The sequence below is a fragment of the Manis pentadactyla genome, chromosome 9 (assembly GCF_030020395.1).
Source record: "Manis pentadactyla isolate mManPen7 chromosome 9, mManPen7.hap1, whole genome shotgun sequence".
In the NCBI taxonomy this organism is placed as follows: domain Eukaryota; kingdom Metazoa; phylum Chordata; class Mammalia; order Pholidota; family Manidae; genus Manis; species Manis pentadactyla.
In genome coordinates this window covers 20,964,426-20,985,116 of record NC_080027.1, presented here as the reverse complement: position 1 = coordinate 20,985,116, position 20,691 = coordinate 20,964,426, and the positions used below count along the sequence as shown (strand labels likewise).

Here is a 20,691-nt window from a genome sequence, read left to right as displayed (position 1 = left end):
ATGGAATTTATAGAAGGCAACTACACTTTGGTGACTGAGTTTTTTATGTTAGGGTTTCCTAATCGCCCTGAATGGCAGATTGTCCTGTTCCTTGTTTTTCTGACACAGTATGGTATGATTTTAATGGGGAACATTGGATTGATGTTGTTAATCACGACTGATTCACACCTTCAAACCCCCATGTATTTCTTCCTTAGCAACCTCTCCTTTGTAGACTTTTGTTATTCCTCAATAATTGCACCAAAATGTTGGTTAATATCCTCTTAGAGAACAAATCTATTTCCTATCATGGCTGTCCCAGCAGTTTTATTTTTTCTGTACTTTTTCAGATGCAGAGTCCTTTATCTTGGCTGCCATGGAGTATGACCGCTATGTCGCCATCTGTAACCCTTTACTCTATGTGGTTGTGATGTCTCGGGCATCTGCATATGGGTGATTGTCTTGTCATACATTGGAGGCAACATGAGTTCCCTGGTTCACACATCCTTTGCATTTATTCTGAAATACGGGTAAAAATGTCAGTAAAATTTTTTTCTGCGACCTACCTTCCCTGCTTAAGCTGTCCTGCACAGACACACAATAAGTGGCTTCTCTCCACATAAGGCAGCTCAGTGGAAATTATCTGTTTCATTATCATCATCATTTCGTATGTTTTCATTCTTCTCTCAGTCTTAAAGATCCGCTCTTCCACCAGGAGGAAGAAAACCTTCTTTGCATGTGCCTCTCACCTGACCTCTGTGGCGATCTATCAGGGGACTCTTCTCTTCATTTATTCATGCCCCAGCTATCTGTATTCTCCCAACACTGATAAAATCATCTCAGTGTTCTACACCGCTGTCATCCCAGAGCTGAACGCATTGATTTATGGTTTGAGAAATAAAGATGTAAAAGACGCGGCTAAGAAAGCTGTGAGATCAAAGGTAGATTCCTCATGAGATACAGCATTCCAGGATTCACCTAAATCTCTGATCGCAAACTCTGATTGGGAAAATGCAACAACCTTACCAGCAAGCACACTTCTCCCACAAGGGATTTTATCAAACACTTTCTTTTCACACGGCCAAATGCATTTCATAACCCCATGATATAGGAAAACATTAAAAACTTTCAACATTGTTGCTAAATAATAGTCATACTACTCTTCAATGATTACTAGCTTGATGTTGTATCAGTTGTCTTAAAGTATATAGTAAATAACTCAGAAATGTGTGTGTGTGTGTGTGTTCATTTGTAGCATATCTCATTCACAAGGCTAGATTAATGGATGAGAAAAGAAGCCAGATCCCTTGGTTCACATGCTACCTCTGTACCCCATTAGAGAGTGGCACTTTGAACAACTTATATACTTTCTCAATGCCTCAGTTACCTCTCTGAAGAATAGGGAGAACATAGTATCCACATCATTGATTATTAGATAATTAACTGAGTAAATGTTTAGAATAGTGCCTATACCATATTAAGCACTACATAAATGTTAATTATGCATAATTATATAATACCTCACATTAATAAAAATGTGTATTGTATAATAAGGTGGTGAGAAGCAGGGATGTCAGGAAAGCAAAATCCACAATCAAAAACATTTTCTTAGGTGCAATTTAATACGTTGATGAGCATATTATTATGCGTTAATTTCCATTTACATATATTCTTTGTTGAAATAGTTCACACTTTTTATTGGGTTATGTGTTTTCTTATTATTGATGAGAATTGTTCGTATGTTCTGGCTACACATTCTTTGTCAGCTATATGATTTGTAAATATTTTCTTCAGTTTATCTGTCTACCTACCTACCTACCTACCTACCCAATTGTCATATCTATATTATACAGTAGTACATAATAGTAATAATAAATGACTCCTGAAAGAAAATAACTCTGATTGTATTCTGTTATCTTTTTACATGTAAACACTATCCTAAAATTACATGGTTTAAAATAATGACCACTGGACTATATTCTGCTCTTCCTCATGCTGACTGAGACCCATGGTATTGAGGTGGATGATAGGCTAGGCTGTACAGTCTCCTATAACCAACACAAGGATGACAATGACCTAAATATTAAATCAGCTGGGTCCCCTTACCTTTCCATGTAGTCTCAAAGCCTGTCACATGTTTTATCCAGAAGTTTAGTTAGACTTATGTAGCAACTCATGGCTTTTAGAGACTGTCTTCATAAATGCTGGATTCAGAAGTGACATATAATATTTCTGCCAATTTATGTTCAAAGCAGTTAGAGCACAGCAAAAATTCAAAGGAAGGACAAACAGGCACTGTGTCTCTAAGGAAAATGTGGGAAGTTGTGTAAAGCCATCTTTAATCTACCCAACCTGCCAACAGCCCATTGTAGAATAAATTTCATATTCCACATTGTTAAATGAATTAGGCTTTTGTTTTTGCTGTGTATATACTTAGCAAAGTCATTGAATGAAGCAATATTTGAATAGCACACGTATAGAAAGGAGAGTGACAGACATTTCAATCATTCATTCAGTCAAGTCATTGTAAAAGCAGTGTGAACTCTGGGACCTTTGGAAGTAGTCAGATCACACCAGATCCCAAGGTGGTATAGACTAAGGTTCAAAAAGTATGGAGAATCCCATTGCTATCTCTTGGGAAAGATTTAGTGAGGATGGAAAAGTATAATTTTCAGTATTCCTCAAGTTGCAAAGAACTAGTGAGGATAATCTCATCCTAAAATTATTTTTAGAGAGAAAGTAGAGTTCTGCTTTTAAACTATTACCCATACAAACATGTTTAAATGATTCATATTTGCAAATATGAGTTATCTTACCAGAAAAAAACAAAACCTGGTATTTTGCTATTCTTTGTACACCACCTTCCACTTTTGGTAGTCTGAAATACTTAACAATAAATACTTAGAAAGCAATTATTTCTTCAAATCCTTATTCTAGGGACTTCAGGGAATACAAAAATAAACAATGACCTTGTTCCTGAAGCTGTAAGTATAGTAGAGAAATTCTTATAAGACTAAAGTAAACATAATTTTTAAAAATGTACTAAGTATAGAGTATGCGATAGTTATAAAATCAATGAAATGTATGTGAATAGCATGTGATGGGGGGATGAAAGTAAGAAAATGATTAGTGATGAAAATGCCTTGAAAGGAACATTAACAGAATATTTATCTCATCATTATTCATCATAGGCAAAAAGTATAAACAACCCAAATGTTCATCAGCTGATGAATGGATCAACAAACTGTGTTATATCTAAAAATGATTTTACCTTTCAGCCATAAAATGATACCAAATTCTCACACTTTCAATAAGGATGAAACCTGTAAACATAATGCTGAATGAAAGAAGCCTGACATAGCCCCCCAAAAATTGTATGATTCAGTTTATATGAGAAGTCCAGAATAGGCAAACAGAATCAGAAAGTAGAGAAGTAGTTGCCAAAAGTAGGGAAGAAGTAACCGCTAATAGATAAGGGTTCCTTGTTGGATTGATGGAAAGTGTTCCGGAATTAGTGGTGATGCTTTGCAATTTTGTGAATATATTAAAAATCAAAGAAGTGTACATGCTGATAGGATGAATTTTGTAATATTTTCATTACTTTCCAAAATCAGAAGAAAAGACCATTGAAGATTAGTTAACAACCATAAATATAGTGGTGAAGGAGAATCTTTTAAAGATGGGAGATACAAAATGAACAATGGAAAGGCGCAGGATCCGATAAGTAGAATTCTATTGGAGTTTTATTATTTCTGCTTTGACCAGAGAAAGAGGTAATTGTGAAGCAATCATAAAAGTAATGAGCATTTTCTTCCTAACATAGATCAATTAGATGATGAGAGTGAAGTATTCATACTCATCTTTGCTAAAGTTGGTGCTCTATTCACAGGAGAACATACAGAACCAAAAACATAATTGATGACATACTTGCATAACACCAAAGCCCAAGGGCAGTAATGTCAGAGATTTAAGTCCCAAATGTCAGCTGTTAAAATAAAATACCTCCCGCCTATTGTTCAGCTACTGAGACCTCCTCATCTCAGGTAGGTTCCTGAGTCTCCTAAATTACAGAATACAGAGGAAAACATCTTTTTGGCACAAAATGAGAGATTTTAAATGCTTACTTTTATGCTTGCTTACTCAATTTAGTATTACCCTCTGTTTAGTTGCCACAGTGAAATTTTCTTGTCAGAACTGAAACATACTATAATTATTAGTATCCAAAAAATAACATTTTAACTACTTTTAAAAATGTAGAGTCACTGAAAAGCCTTTACTCCTATCACTTACAAGGATATACATGAATTTAAGAGTTTTGAAAATTTTATTTCAAAAGTAGGTGTGGTACTATAGTATACATTACATGGGCAAATTAACTATGTAAATCACATGCATATTTACTTAGGTCTAAAAAAAATGTATCTGCACCCCACATTCCAATTCTCATGTATCAACAGAAACACATACATATGCAAACCCATGACACACATATAAAGACTCATGCAAGGGAGAGAAGCCTATACATCTCAGAAGCATTTATTGTCCTTCATACCACATCCATTTTTAGTAAAAAGGCACTTAAAATTAAAAAAGATGCAAATGTATGTGTTAGATCCATAGTTTTCACTTCTCATTATCACTGTTTCTTTGGCCAAGGGACTTCTTCCTTGGTACCAGACCACTCCAAAAATGGGTAATGAGTATTGGGGTAAAGCAATATTATATTTCTAGAGTGAAGGTAAGTAATGCATATTTCATATCTCACCCGCTATTAACAATAACATAAACCAAGACCAGTAATACACTTTTTCCATTATTGTTAGCAATGTGCTCATTGTTTCTAGAAATAAACAATTATAATTACTTTAAACCAATCATGGCTTTGAGAAACATAACAATTGTAATTATTTTTTGTGTCCATGTGAATATTTTCAAGCATAGAAAATGTTTTGTCTTATATCTTACAGCCTAGCATTTCTCATATGTCTCTTCCATACTATTTTGAGTATATGAAGAAAGATAAATTCATCCAATTTTACTCCCTGAGATAAGGAAGGTAAGCCTTACAGAAGAACTTAAGAAAGTCACATACCTTATGACTGACATCTAGATTTAGATCAGTTTCTCAACTGCCTGTCACAGATATTTTTTATTACTGTCTTTATACACCTCTTTAAAGAGTGGTTATTGACTGAGTAATATTCTGAGTATAAAAAGAAAATTGCAGAAAGAATTTGTGTGCTGCCCTACAAATATTTTATGAATGTCCGGAATCATTAAGCATGCATCTGTCATTTTCTTGATCATTTTCTCAACAGTTAGGTGAGAAGAAAGAAGCATGGATAATTGCTCCTCTGTGACTGAATTTATTTTCTTGGGAATTACCAATAACCCTGGGATGAAAGGGGCCCTATTTACAGCATTTCTTGTTGTTTATCTTATTAACCTTCTGGCAAATCTAGGAATGATCATTTTAATTAGAATAGATTCCCGGCTGCACACACCAATGTACTTTTTCCTCAGCCACCTCTCCTTCTGTGACCTCTGCTATTCCACAGCAGTTGGGCCCAAGATGCTGGTGGACATATTTGCCAAGAACAAAACGATTCCCATTGTTGGCTGTGCTCTGCAATTCTTGATCTTCTGTATCTTTGCAGATTCTGAATCAATGTTGCTGGCAGCAATGGCCTTTGACCGGTACAAGGCCATTAGCAACCCCTTGCTCTATACGGTCAACATGTCCAGCACAGTGTGCTCCCTGCTCACAGCTGGGGTTTACATGGTGGCAATGGCAGATGCTCTGATGTACACAACAGTAACATTCCGCTTATGTTTCTGTGGGTCAAATGAGATTAACCATTTCTTCTGTGATGCTCCACCTCTTTTATTGCTGTCTTGCTCAGATACACAGGTCAACGAGTTAATGATATTCACCATATTTGGTTTAATTGAACTGAGCTCCATTTCAGGAGTTCTTGTCTCTTACTGTTATATAATCCTATCCGTCTTGAAGATCCACTCTGCTGAGGGGAGGCTCAAAGCTTTCTCCACCTGCACCTCCCACTTAACTGCTGTTGCAATTTTCCAGGGAACTATGCTCTTCATGTATTTCAGGCCAAGCTCTGCCTACTCCCTAGATCAAGACAAAATGACCTCACTGTTTTACACCCTTGTGATTCCCATGCTTAACCCTCTGATTTACAGCCTGAGAAACAAGGATGTGAAGGAGGCCTTGGAAAAACTGAAAACTAGAAGGTGGTTTTAAATAGTTGTTTACACAGACACACCCATAGCATGGTTGCTGTTTTTATAAAACATTGGATGACACAAGAGTTGTCTGAACCGCAATAAAATGACTATTTTTTCTGAAGTCCAATCACGATAATGTCATTGTTAACCATATGATACCTATTTATTAAATTATTACTTCTAATATGATATTATGAGCACTCTTTTTCAAGGACTGGACATTCCATCCCTGTTATCCAAGACACCCCATACTGTCTGGGACACAGAATGAGAAAACCAATGAATAAATAATAAATGAAAAACACTAGGTAACATTTTTGAATGTCTATTATCAGGTATTAACATAATTATATGCATGTAAGTAATGTGTACTGAATATATATATAATGTTTAATAACTTTTAAGAAAGTGCATAAAATGGTGTAGATATTATGAGATTAGATCTATCAAGAACTACACATTAATTGCATTGAAGTAAAGAGCATTCACCTGTGTATGTTGTTCACATTTGTTTCTCATCTGTCTCTGCTATAGTTTTAATGATTAAGATACTGAATCAGTTTATTTAGATAATGTGGAAATGTCCATGTATTTGAACAACCACATAAGACTCAAGGACACTCCTAATTATCCATTAGAATTGTAGAAGCTAAGAACAATTGAATTTCTTATATTTTCTAGCTGCCATTCATAAATACCTTTGTGTGAAAACATTTCAGAATGGAAACACAGCTCCAAGATCTTCAAAGGCACATTTGTGGAGCACTGTGATCTGTCAGTGTATCATGTTGGAAAATAAAAAAGTTATGAAGAATTTTTCTTTTTTACTGAAAGTGTTGCAGAGTAAAAAAATTTCTCTACTCTTCAAGTCTTTCCTAGCTAGTTTAAGAACCAAACTGACGTAAGACAGACTAACAGGAGAAAAAGAAAAGTTTAATTATGTGTGCCCAGAGCTCCAATAATGAACTTGAGACTGAAAAAAATGATCAGGGAGGCAGTTTTTGTACATTCCAGACAAAGAAGAATAAATCTGTGAAGAACAGGACAAAGAAAATTTATGTTTGGGAGCCTCAATTCATAAGGAATTCTAAACAGACTTTGGGCTGGGGTAATAGATTAATAAAAAGTAAAGTTTATTTGTATAGGCTCTGGGCTCTGCATTTCGTCTCAGATGATAAGGATGTCTCTTTGCCTCCTGGTGTGAGGTCAGTACCTTTCACAGGGGAGATTTATTTCCTGCTTTCTCGGGACAAAAGTGGGAGGTGTCAGGGTGTTCCTCTTGTATTGGCTGTTTCTTAAGTAACTTTGAATTCAAAATCATCAATATGCCAAAGTGGCACATTTGGGGAAGGCCTGCCCTGGGCCCCAGTAAGAGGCTTTAAGGGTTTCCATCTGTACTGTATTTCCTCAAATAACACACACTCTTTTGGAACTGTTACTTATGAGCAGCAGTGTGGTAGAAAACATTGTTTGAAATATATTGTCCAAGAAAAATAGAGTGTCAGTGGATTTCTGTTTAAAATTAGAGGATGTAAACATGTAATCTGATTAACCCATCTCTCCTTTAGGACAGCCATATACTACATATATAATCTAAAGATTTATTTAATCCACATATTGGATGTTTTATCAGTTCTAGTCAGTGTGAACTAAAGAGAAGAAAATTTTAAGCCCTATAAATGGAATTCTAGAAACAGAATTGATTTATTCAATTAAATGTGGGCCTCTTCACTCTGAATTTGCAAGATAGAATAAGACAATAAGGGGAATATTTTTACGGACATTTGACTCAAATAGCAGCTTGGACAGATGGCCTGTAACTCTCTTGGTATTCTACCTAAACAGGGAACATGACATAGAAAGGGTTTGATGTATTCCTGCCTGTTTCATTCCTCATCAATCCCTCCCCTTTGTAGTTATTCTACATGACATCCTTCTTACACATCACCAGTGACTCATAGCAAATATGTTTTCCAAATTCAATATTGTCAGGGTCAAGGGACATTCTTTAAATCTGGGGATATGGGAGTCCCTGCACTCCCCTCCTCCCACAGACACACCAAATGAACAGCTACACATGGTGCAATTATCACTGAAAGAAATCAAGCAACTAGCTGAGCAACTTCTATACATTGAGCAATGAGAAAATAATCCACAGTGAAATGAGTAGGAAAGGCTCAGACACAATTTTGCTCACCCTCGCCTCCAACCCCAGCAAAGAGACATGCAGCTGGGAAGGGACCCCCAGCTCCCAGATCATCCACAGGAATGAGAGGTTTGGACCCCATAACAGTGCCCCAAATTCTAAGCCTCCCATCAAAGGGACTGGCCTCCCAATCTCCGAGGTCTGAAGACCAGTGGAGCTTTCATCCGAAGACCTACAGGAGTAGAGCAAACAAAGAAAAGCAGTTATAAGGGAAGCCAGCACTAACTGCCACTATCACACCAAGGCTCAGAATGGACAAAGCTGGCAGAAAAGCCCATCTCTCAGCCTCTCCTGAGTGGGGAAGGAGCTTGGTGGTGCCACTCTTGCTGCGTGGGGGGTTACTGTCTGTGTAACGGCTCGCTACAAAACAAACTCTGAATGCTGTTTTTGTTTCTTACCTTTTTCATAAAAGATAAAGCCCTGTTGGATTTCTTTTGGTTAGCACAAGCAGGTGCAAATGTAGGTTTTTGCTAAGAGCAAAGTGGCATAGCAAAAACTTTTGAACACTAAAGGATACCTGTACAATGTTGTGTGTCAATTAAAGCTCATTAAAACTGGGAAATAAAGGGTGGAGCCAAGATGGCAGCATGAGTAGAGCAGTGGAAATCTCCTCCCCAAATCACATATATCTATGAAAATATAACAAAGACAACTCTTCCTAGAATAAAGACCAGAGGACACAGGACAACATCCAGACCACATCCACACCTGCGAGAACCCAGTGCCTTGTAAAGGGGGTAAGATACAAGCCCCGGCCCAGCGGGAGCCGAGCGCCCCTCCCCCCAGCTCCCGGCGGGAGAAGAGCAGGCAGAGCGGGAGGGAGACGGAGCCCAGGACTGCCGAACACCCAGCCCCAGCCATCCGACCAGAGCGCTGATACAGTGCATGCGCGGGGCCCTGGATACTAGGGAAATACGGCAGCAAGAACGGTGAGTGGGTACTGGAGGCCTGGCGCCGGAGGACATAAGAAAAGCGAGCGGCCATTTTTTTTTTTCTGTTTTGTTTTCGCGAGTGCTTTTTGGAAGTCTTAAAGGGATAGGGACCCCAATAATAGGGAAACAGTGCAGCAAGACCGGTGGGCAGAAGCCTGAGAATAAAGAAAAACGAGTGATCATTTTTTATTCATTTATTTATTTTTTTAATTTTTTAATTTTTTTTTTTTTGTGGTCGTTGTTTTGTTTTGGCGGGTGCTTTTTGTAAGTCTTAAAGGCGCAGGGCGGGTCACTTAATCCAGAGGTAAGGAATCTGGGGATCTCTAGGCACCCTAATCCCCTGGGCTGCAGGGAGCATGGAGAACCCTTACGGAGATAAATAGCCTCCCACCCGCTCCCCATCCAACGTGACTCCACCACTTTGGAGCAACGGCACCAGCCAGGCTACGCCCACAGCAACAGCAGAGATAAACTCCATAGCAGCCGGGCAGGAAGCAGAAGCCCTGTCTGCGTGCAGCTATCCAGCACAAGCCACTAGAGGTCGCTGTTCCCCCAGGAGGAGAGGGTCACAAACCAACAAGAAGGGAAGTTCTTCCAGCCGTCACTCATCCCAGCTCTGCAAACTATTCCTATCACCATGAAAAGGCAAAGCTACAGGCAGACAAAGATCACAGAGACAACACCAGAGAAGGAGACAGACCTAACCAGTCTTCCTGACAAATAATTCAAAATAAAAATCATAAACATGCTGACAGAGATGCAGAGAAATACGCAAGAGATATGGGATGAAGTCCGGAGGGAGATCACAGATGCCAGAAAGGAGACAACAGAAATGAAACAAACTCTGGAAGGGTTTATAAGCAGAATGGATAGGATGCAAGAGGCCATTGAGGGAATTGAAACCAGAGAACAGGAACGCATAGAAGCTGACATAGAGAGAGATAAAAGGATCTACAGGAATGAAACAATATTAAGAGAACTGTGTGACCAATCCAAAAGGAACAATATCCGTATTATAGGAGTACCAGAAGAAGAAGAGAGAGGAAAAGAGATGGAAAGTATCTTAGAAGAAATAATTGCTGAAAACTTCCCCACACTGGGGGAGGAAATAATAGAACAGACCACGGAAATACACAGAACCCCCAATAGAAAGAATCCAAGGAAGACAACACCAAGACACATAATAATTAAAATGGCAAAGATCAAGGACAAGGAAAGAGTTTTAAAAGCAGCTAGAGAGAAAAAGGTCACCTATAAAGGATAACCCATCAGGCTAACGTCAGACTTCTCGACAGAAACCCAACAGGCCAGAAGAGAATGGCATGATATACTTAATGCAATGAAACAGAAGGGCCTTGAAACAAGGATACTGTATCCAGCATGACTATCATTCAAAAATGATGGTGGGATTAAACAATTCCCAAACAAAAGCTGAGGGAATTTGCTTCCCAACAAACCACCTCTACAGGACATCTTACAGGGACTGCTCTAGATGGGAGCACTCCTAGAAAGAGCACAGAACAAAACACACACCATATGAAGAATGGAAGAGGAGGAATAAGAAGGGAGAGAAGAAAAGAATCTCCAGACAGTGTATATAGCAGCTCAATAAGCGAGCTAAGTTAGGCAGTAACATACTAAAGAGGATAACCTTGAACCTTTGGTAACCATGAACTTAAAGCCTGCAATGGCAATAAGAACATATCTTTCAATAGTCACCCTTAATGTTAATGGACTGAATGCACCAATCAAAAGACACAGAGTAATAGAATGGATAAAAAAGCAAGACCCATCTATATGCTGCTTACAAGAAACTAACCTCAAACCCAAAGACATGCACAGACTAAAAGTCAAGGGATGGAAAAACATATTTCAGGCAAACAACAGCGAGAAGAAAGCAGGGGTTGCAGTACTAATATCAGACAAAATAGACTTCAAAACAAAGACAGTAACAAGAGATAAAGAAGGACACTACATAATGATAAAGGGCTCAGTCCAACAAGAGGATATAACCATTCTAAATATATATGCACCCAACACAGGAGCACCAGCATATGTGAAACAAATACTAACAGAACTAAAGGGGGAAATAGACTGCAATGAATTCATTCTAGGAGACTTCAACAAACCACTCACCCAAAGGATAGATCCACCAGGCAGCAAATAAGTAAGGACATGGAAGCACTGAACAACACAGTAGAGCAGATGGACCTAATAGAAATCTACAGAACTCTACATCCAAAAGCAACAGGATACACGTTCTTCTCAAGTGCACATGGAATATTCTCCAGAATAGACCACATACTAGGCCACAAAAAGAGCCTCAGTAAATTAAAAAAGATTAAAATCCTATCAACTAACTTTTCAGACCACAAAGGCATAAAACTAGAAATAAACTGTACAAAGAAAGCAAAGAGGCTCACAAACACATGGAGGCTTAACAACACACTCCTAAATAATCAATGGATCAATGACCAAATCAAAATGGAGATCCAGCAATATATGGAAACAAATGACAACAACACTAAGCCCCAACTTCTGGGGGACACAGCAAAAGCAGTCTTAAGAGGAAAGTATATAGCAATGCAAGCATATTTAAAAAAGGAAGGTCAATCCCAAATGAACGGTCTAATGTCACAACTATCGAAATTGGAAAAAGAAGAACAAATGAGGCCTAAGGTCAGCAGAAGGAGGGACATAATAAAGATCAGAGAAGAAATAAATAAAATTGAGAAGAATAAAACAATAGCAAAAATCAATGAAACCAAGAGCTGGTTCTTCGAGAAAATAAACAAAGTAGATAAGCCTCTAGGCAGACTTATTAAGAGGAAAAGAGAGTCAACACAAATCAACAGTATCAGAAACGAGAAAGGAAAAATCACGACGGACCCCACAGAAATACCAAGAATTATAAGAAAATACTACGAAAACCTGTATACTAACAAGCTGGGTAACCTAGAAGAAAAGGACAACTTCCTAGAAAAATACAACCTTCCAAATCTTACCCAGAAAGAAACAGAAAATCTGAACAGACCAATTACCAGCAACGAAATTGAAGCAGTAATCAAAAATCTACCAAAGAACAAAACCCCCGGGCCAGATGGATTTACCTCGGAATTTTATCAGGCATACAGGGAAGACATAATACCCATTCTCCTTAAAGTGTTCCAAAAAATAGAGGAGGAGGGGATACTCCCAAACTCATTCTATGAGGCTAACATCACCCTAATACCAGAACCAGGCAAAGTCCCCACCAAAAAAGAAAACTACAGACCAATAACCCTGATGAACATAGATGCAAATATAATCAACAAAATATTAGCAAACCGAATTCAAAAATACATCAAAAGGATCATACACCATGACCAAGTGGGATTCATCCCAAGGATGCAAGGATGGTAGAACATTCAAAAGTCCATCAACATTATCCACCACATCAAGAAAAAGAAAGACAAAAACCACATGATCATCTCCATAGATGCTGAAAAAGCATTTGACAAAGTTCAACATCCATTCATGATAAAAACTCTCAGCAAAATGGGAATAGAGGGCAAGTACGCCAACATAATAAAGGCCATCTATGATAAACCCACAGCCAACATTATATTGAACAACGAGAAGCTGAAAGCATTTCCTCTGAGATCGGGAACTAGACAGGGATGCCCACTCTCCCCACTGTTATTTAACATAGTACTGGAGGTCCTAGCCACGGCAATCAGACAAAACAAAAAAATACAAGGAATCCAGATTGGTAAAGAAGAAGTTAAACTGTCACTATTTGCAGATGACATGATACTGTACATAAAAAACCCTAAAGGCTCCACCCCAAAACTACTAGAACTGATATCGGAATACAGCAAATTTGCAGGATACAAAATCAACACACAGAAATCTGTGGCTTTCCTATACACTAACAATGAACCCACAGAAAGAGAAATCAGGAAAACAACTCCATTCACAATTGCATCAAAAAAAATAAAATACCTAGGAATAAACCTAACCAAAGAAGTGAAAGACTTATACTCAGAAAACTACAGGTCACTCTTAAGAGAAATTAAAGGGGACACTAACAAATGGAAACTCATCCCGTGCTCGTTGCTAGGAAGAATTAACATCGTCAAAATGGCCATCCTGCCCAAAGCAATATACAGATTTGATGCAAACCCTATGAAACTACCAGCAACATTCTTCAATGAACTGGAACAAATAATTCAAAAATTCATATGGAAACACCAAAGACCCCGAATACACAAAGCAATCCTTAGAAAGAAGAATAAAGTAGGGGGGATCTCACTCCCCAACTTCAAGCTCTACTATAAAGCCATAGTAATCAAGACAATTTGGAACTGGCACAAGAATAGAGCCACAGACCAATCGAACAGACTAGAGAATCCAGACATTAATCCAGACATATATGGTCAATTAATATTTGATAAAGGAGCCATGTACATACAATGGCGAAATGACAGTCTCTTCAACTGATGGAGCTGGCAAAACTGGACAGCTACATGTAAGAGAATGAAACTGGATAATTGTCTAACCCCATATACAAAAGTACACTCAAAATGGATCAAAGACCTGAATGTAAGTCATGAAACCATTAAACTCTTGGAAGAAAACATAGGCAAAAACCTCTTAGACATAAACATGAGTGACCTCTTCTTGAACATATCTCCCCAGGCCAGGAAAACAACAGCAAAAATGAACAAGTGGGACTATATTAAGCTGAAATCCTTCTGTACAGCAAAAGACACCATCAATAGAACAAAAAGGAACCCTACAGTATGGGATAATATATTTGAAAATGACAGATCTTATAAAGGCTTGACGTCCCGAATATATAAAGAGCTCACACACCTCAACAAACAAAAAACAACCCAATTAAAAAATGGGCAGAGGAATTGAACAGACAGATCTCCAAAAAAGAAACACAGATGGCCAACAGACACATGAAAAGATGCTCCACATCGCTAATTATCAGAGAAATGCAAATTAAAACTACAATGAGGTATCACCTCACACCAGTAAGGATGGCTGCCATCCATAAGACAAACAACAACAAATGTTGGCGAGGCTGTGGAGAAAGGGGAACCCTCCTATACTGCTGTTGGGAATGTAAATTAGTTCAACCATTGTGGAAAGCAGTATGGAGGTACATCAAAATGCTCAAAACAGACTTACCATTTGACCCAGGAATTGCACTCCTAAGAATTTACCCTAAGAATGCAGCAATCAAGTTTGAGAAAGACCAGTGCACCCCTATGTTTATCGCAGCACTATTTACAATAGCCAAGAATTGGAAGCAACCTAAATGTCCATCGATAGATGAATGGATAAAGAAGATGTGGTACATATACACAATGGAATACTACTCTGCCATAAGAAAAGGGCAAATCCTACCATTAGCAGCAACATGGATGGAGCTGGAGGGTATTATGCTCAGTGAAACAAGCCAAGCAGAGAAAGAGAAATAACAAATGATTTCACTCATTTGTGGAATATAAGTACAAAGGAAAATCTGAAGGAACAAAACAGCAGCTGAATCACAGAACTCAAGAATGGACTAACAGGTACCAAAGGGAAAGGGACTGTGGAGGATGGGTGGGTAGGGAGGGATACGGTGGGGGGAGAAGAAGGGGAGTATTAAGATTAGCATGCATGGGGGGGTGGGAGAAAGGGGAGTGCTGTACAACACAGAGAATTCAAGTAGTGGTTCTACAACATTTAGCTATGCTGCTGGACAGTGACTGTAAAGGTCTTTATAGGGGGTACCTGTATATGGGAGTGCCTAGTAAACATAATATTCGTCATGTAAGTGTAGATTAATGATACCAAAAAAAAAAGAAGGTAGGCAAAGGGCCTGTTTGTGTTTATACAGAGGATCAAAGCCTAATTTTGCTACCCCAAAAATGAACTAAGGTATGATATTTAAAAGAACTTCCAACATCAGCCCTCTCTGGAAGACTCATGCCAGCAGGTGATCATCAAAAAACCCCAACAAAGATCCACGCACTGCTACAGATGTAGATGCACTCATCCCACCAGTTCCTGGACTTGCCATGGGAATGAAGAAGGAGATATCTAAGCTGGCTTGTACATACAGTAAAACAACAACAACAACAAAAAAAAACTGGGAAATAATTCTTTAATGAAATACATATGTGGAAACATACCCATATATACAGGCATACCTCGTGTGATCACACTTCATTTTATTGCACTTCACAGATTTTGCATTCTTACCAGTTGAAGGTTTGTGGCAACCTTGTATTGAACAAGTCAAATGGAGCCATTTTTCCAAAAGCATTGCTCACTTCATGTCTCTTCATCACATTTTGATAATAATGACAAGAAAATGAAAAACCTTCTGGAAGAGATTCACCATTCTAGATGCCATTAAGACATTCATGATTTATGAGATGAGGTCAAAATATTAACATTAATAGAAGTTGGGAAGAAGTTGTGTCATACCTCGTGGATGACTTTGAAGCTTCAAAGTCACTTTCAAGACTTCAGGGCAGGAAGTCACTGTAGATGTGGAAATAGCAAAAGAATTCAAATTAGACGTGGAGCCTGAAGATGTGACTGAATTAATTGATCATTAATCAACCAGACTGAAATCCAGTTGGATAACATGTGAATAGATGGCATGTGATTAATGAAAAAAAGTATTCAGTATGACTGATGAGGAATTGTTATATTTGTAAGTGGGGAGGTGGAGGAGTTTGTTTCAAAAACAAAAGATTCAGTATAAAAATAATAAAGGATAAATAACGAGATAAAGTAATCATTGTATTAAATCAATCTATTGCTTTAATAAATTTAGCAGGATAAATGATCATTCATGGATAAAAAATTAAAAAGATTATCTCTTTAAGTTTCATTAGGTCTCTGATTTGACAGGAGGAAGATGGTATAGACTCAGAGTAGCAATGACTCATACTATAAAAATTATTTTACCTTCCTGGCAATAGTCAATTTGGTCCAAGTATGAGAATTTAAAGTTCAGCCTTTCCTGAAACTATTGCAATATTCATGGGGGAAAAAACAGTACAAGATATCTAATTAATCACATGTTTGCATAATACAGAAGTGTGAGGGCAGAGGCTTTAGAGGCTTAAGTCCCAAATGACACTAAGTACAAATAAAATGTCATCTGTCTATATTGTCAGCTACCGGAGGCAAATATGGAAAGACTTGCTCATCACAGGTAGGTTTCTGAGTCTCTAAATTTAAAGAATGAAGAAAAAAACCTTACATTTGAAAAATTGAAGAATCAAATATTTAGAAAACTATATTTAGAAATATTTTCTAAACTGTATGTTTGGAAAACATATTTTTGACTTACTTCCTTTGGTTAAAAGTCTGCAGTTGAATGGCAATGAAATGATATTTCTTAAAAGCTGGGTGAATCAGACTCACGTTGATCAGCTAATGAACAGTTTTACTTACTTATATCTTAATCACAACTAAGCAGAAAAACATTGAGTGTTTTCATCACTGTGAAAGGGGATATGCAAATTTAAGATGTTTTTTTCTATTTCATTTACCAGTAATTGAGATATCATAATACACATACTAGTCTGTGTAAAATCAACCCCATATGAAACACATACTGTATTTACTCCAGCTTTTAAAAAACCAGGCCATCACTCATGTTTCAACTCTCATATATTAACAGAAAGACATAGGTGTATGCATTACCCAGCACACACCAACAGAAGCTTATATATCTAAAACTTATTTATTATTATTCTTCCCATCTCTATTTCTAATGAACAACTCAGGTGTAAACTCCATGAAAATGAAAATGTATGTGTTAAATTCTATTTTTCCTCTGTTTTTAGCATTTCATTTTCCTGGTAAAGAGACATGCTTTTTGACACCAGACCACTCCTACATGTAAGTAATAACAATGTGGCAAAGCAGTAAAATGTTTCTAAAGAAAAGTTTACTCAAATATGTCTCATGTCTCAATAAATACTAAAAACAATAGAGACCAAGAACAGTAACATCATATTGTTCATTATCTTAAAATTAGAGATACGTTCATTGTGTCTGAATTTAACACAGTCTTAAATGAATCATGATTCTTGAGGAAATCAGCAAGTCCAATCATTATTGTGCTCAACTGGATATTTATGTTTCAAATGAAAGGCTGTATACTCCAGCTTTCCTTAATTTATGTGTGACTTTCATAGTATATTTGACCTGTGATGAGCTGTCAGTTCATGATTGACTGCTGAGATTAGGCAGTGAAGATGGACACAACCACATACCTGATGGGTGGTCTAAATCCAGAGCCAAACTTTCTGTAAATCCTATCCCAGACACTAACTTTTGTCAATAACGTAACAGTGAAACTTGTCTGGGCTATTTTTTGAAGATCAAGAATATCATGTATGAAATAAATCCTTTCTGACTTGCATGTTGTATTTTTCTGAGTGTCATGAAGAGTTGAAACTTTGATCTACCATTTCTTGATCATTTCTATAGCATTTTAGAAGAAAAAGGAGAATGGAGGGGGTAAGTTGTTCCTCCTTGAAAGAATTCCTTCTCTTGGGAATTAGCACTAACCCTGGAATCAAAGTGACCCTCTTTACCACGTTTCTAATTGTTTATTTCATTATTCTTGTGGCAAACCTTGGGATGATCATCTTAATTAGAATGGATTCCAGGCTGCACATGCCAATATATTTTTTCCTCAGTCATCTTTCCTTCAGTGACCTCTGCTATTCTACGGCAGTTGGACCCAGGATGCTAGTAGGCTTCATTGCCAAGAACAAGTCCATTTCCTTCTGTGGCTGTGCTCTGCAATTTTTGATCTTCTGTACCTTTGCAGATTCTGAGTGTCTGCTGCTGGCGGTGATGGCCTTTGACTGGTACAAGGCCATTAGCAACCCCTTTCTCTACGCAGTTAACATGTCCAGCACAGTGTGCTCCCTGCTCACGGCTGGGGTTTACGTGGTGGGAATTATGGATGCTTCAGTAAATACTATATTAATATTCTGCTTATGTTTCTGTGGGTCAAATGAGATTAACCATTTCTTCTGCGATGCCCCACCTCTCCTACTGCTCTCTTGTTCAGATACACGTATCAATGAGATAGTGATATTCATCATTTTTGGTTTCATTGAACTGATTACTCTTTCTGGACTTTTTGTGTCTTATTGTTATAAGAAACCTGGAAAGTTTTCAAAGGTTTTAGGCTCTTAGTTTGCCAAATTTTGTTTGTTCAATCTTTCATCTGAGTAGTAATTTAGTTTGCTAAGCACTATTGAGTGTTTTCTAACTACCTGGTTCACTTCAATGTGGTTTTCATTTTATGGTAAGCCTGCAGTTTTTAATAGCAATGCATCTTATCATTTAATGAAACCATTTTAATTCAATAATATTCAAACTATTTGTAATAAACTATGATATATTTATACACTTTGCTATTTCATTCAGTTTTCTAGTCTTCAGTGCAGGCCTTTTCCCTGTGCTGTTGGGTTTCAGATAAGTGAGGAAGTGGCTGCAGAAACCCTGGAGTAGGAGCAGTGGGCTTGCACGTTCCCCTTGCCTGGGAGACCTGGAGGGGCTGCGGCTGTATTACAACATCCTTGAGCAGCCTACCCCAATGTCACTCACTCCATCCGGTGCTCCTCAGCTCCCGCAGTCCTGGGGTGGCAGGGTCATCGTTCCCAAGATGGGCAGATCCAACTGGACACTGGATGCCAGGGGGCCCTAGCTTTAAAGTTGGCAAGGGATTCGCCCTATGCTGAGCAGTAGTTCAATGGACTTCCCTTTTCTGCCTCTGTTCTTCCTTGCTCTCCACCACCAGTATGGCTGCACAAATAAAAGCCTCTTCCTGGCACTGTGTGATACAAACCCTCACTATTACTTTCACATTAAAGAATTCTTTTCTTGCTGCACATGTTTGACCTGTTCAAGAATTCTTTCCCAGTCAGAGTCAAGGGCCCTCTCTCCCCAGTCCAGGTTTAGGTTTCACTTAGTATGCAGGGAGAGACACCTCTTTACCAGACAGGAATGCCCAGCAACAATTTCACTTTCATTTGTCTATGACCAAAAAGAAAATGTGGTTTAGAGTAAAGTTGTTTTAATGTCAGAATGAAGGACCTTATGTTGGGGTGTTATCTCACCTGTTCTCACTGATAAGGACTCAGTAACTCAGCTTCTGAGGGACCCACTTGCACCTTATCAGTAAAAACACATGAACAAGCAACTATGACAAGGGACTTCTGATTATAAATACTGAGAATTTTTTAGGACTATCTGAAATTGTTTGGTCTGGGCAAGAATTCATTGTGCTGATCAGAAATAGCTCTCCAGAGACTGTGGGGAAATCAGCTCCCTCCATGATAAAGGCGATTCTCTTATTGGCAACAGCAAAAGTCATGCCACAGCCTGCAAAGATCATTTTGTCTGTCAGCACTAGGTGTTCTAGCAACAGGAGACTTTTCCTTTTGCTCTGACACCTGGACACTATCTTTAGATTGGGTAAGCCTTCTCTCCCAAGTGCCAACACATACTTGAACTCAATTTGGATTTTATTCCTTGCATGTCCCATTGCCAGAAAATAGTGTGAGTACATCAGTCATTGGTTGGACTATGTTATCTCTTTATTGGCTTACTAAGAGGCATTTTCCTATATACTATTTGTCTGTGAAATTCTCACAGTGAACCTGTGTTAAATAAATTGCCAGCAAAAACAAACCCTGCCTCTGGGCATTAATTTGCCTCCCAAAAGAAAGCAGAAGTTAAAAAGTGCTTCCTGAAGATGGAAACAATCTGGTACCACAAAATAAGTCAAAATTAACTGAGAAATGTAAGTAGGTAGAGAAAGCATTCTATGCAGATGAATCAGCAATCAGAAAGGCCCTCAGGTGGACAGGACCCTGCCATTACCATCCAGTTAAAAGAAAACCAGTGTGGCTATGACACTGCCACAGTTCACACTGTCACTTCCTCCAGGGGCCTTTTCTCCCCTCCCGTGCTCTCTAAACCTGGTTCACACACACCCAACCTCAGAACACTGCTGAATCTGTGACGGTATCCTAAATCATGACCTTCAATGTAACGCAGTTAACCGCAATGAGCTTAAGGACTATGTAGTTGTATACTCTTTGCCCAAGTGCAGGATAGCATCTCGGTAAAGAAAGAAGGATACTCCCCCCAAAAGTAATTTTTATTTAGTGTTTATTCATGGGAAGCTATATATATACATATATATATATACACACACATATACTGGGGGTCTAGTATGTGCCTTAAATGTAGTTTTTGGTATCTTCTTTAAGTACATAAAGTAGCTATGGATGCTAA

At 38.2% G+C, this 20,691-nt stretch overlaps 2 protein-coding genes and 1 pseudogene across 2 annotated transcripts; all 3 read left to right on the top strand.

Annotated features, from left to right (window-relative positions):
- Positions 1-935, top strand: LOC118908036 (olfactory receptor 5I1-like; annotated as a pseudogene).
- A 4,382-nt stretch (positions 936-5,317) lies between these two features.
- LOC130684686 (olfactory receptor 5W2-like) lies at positions 5,318-6,244 on the top strand. The gene has a single exon (XM_057506572.1). The coding sequence runs from the start codon at positions 5,318-5,320 to the stop codon at positions 6,242-6,244; it is 927 nt and encodes a 308-aa protein (XP_057362555.1).
- Positions 6,245-17,883: 11,639 nt separating this feature from the next.
- LOC130685001 (olfactory receptor-like protein OLF2) lies at positions 17,884-18,582 on the top strand. Its single transcript, XM_057508174.1, has one exon. It carries the CDS (start codon positions 17,884-17,886, stop codon positions 18,580-18,582), a length of 699 nt encoding a protein of 232 aa, XP_057364157.1.
- The last annotated feature ends 2,109 nt before the right edge of the window (positions 18,583-20,691 follow it).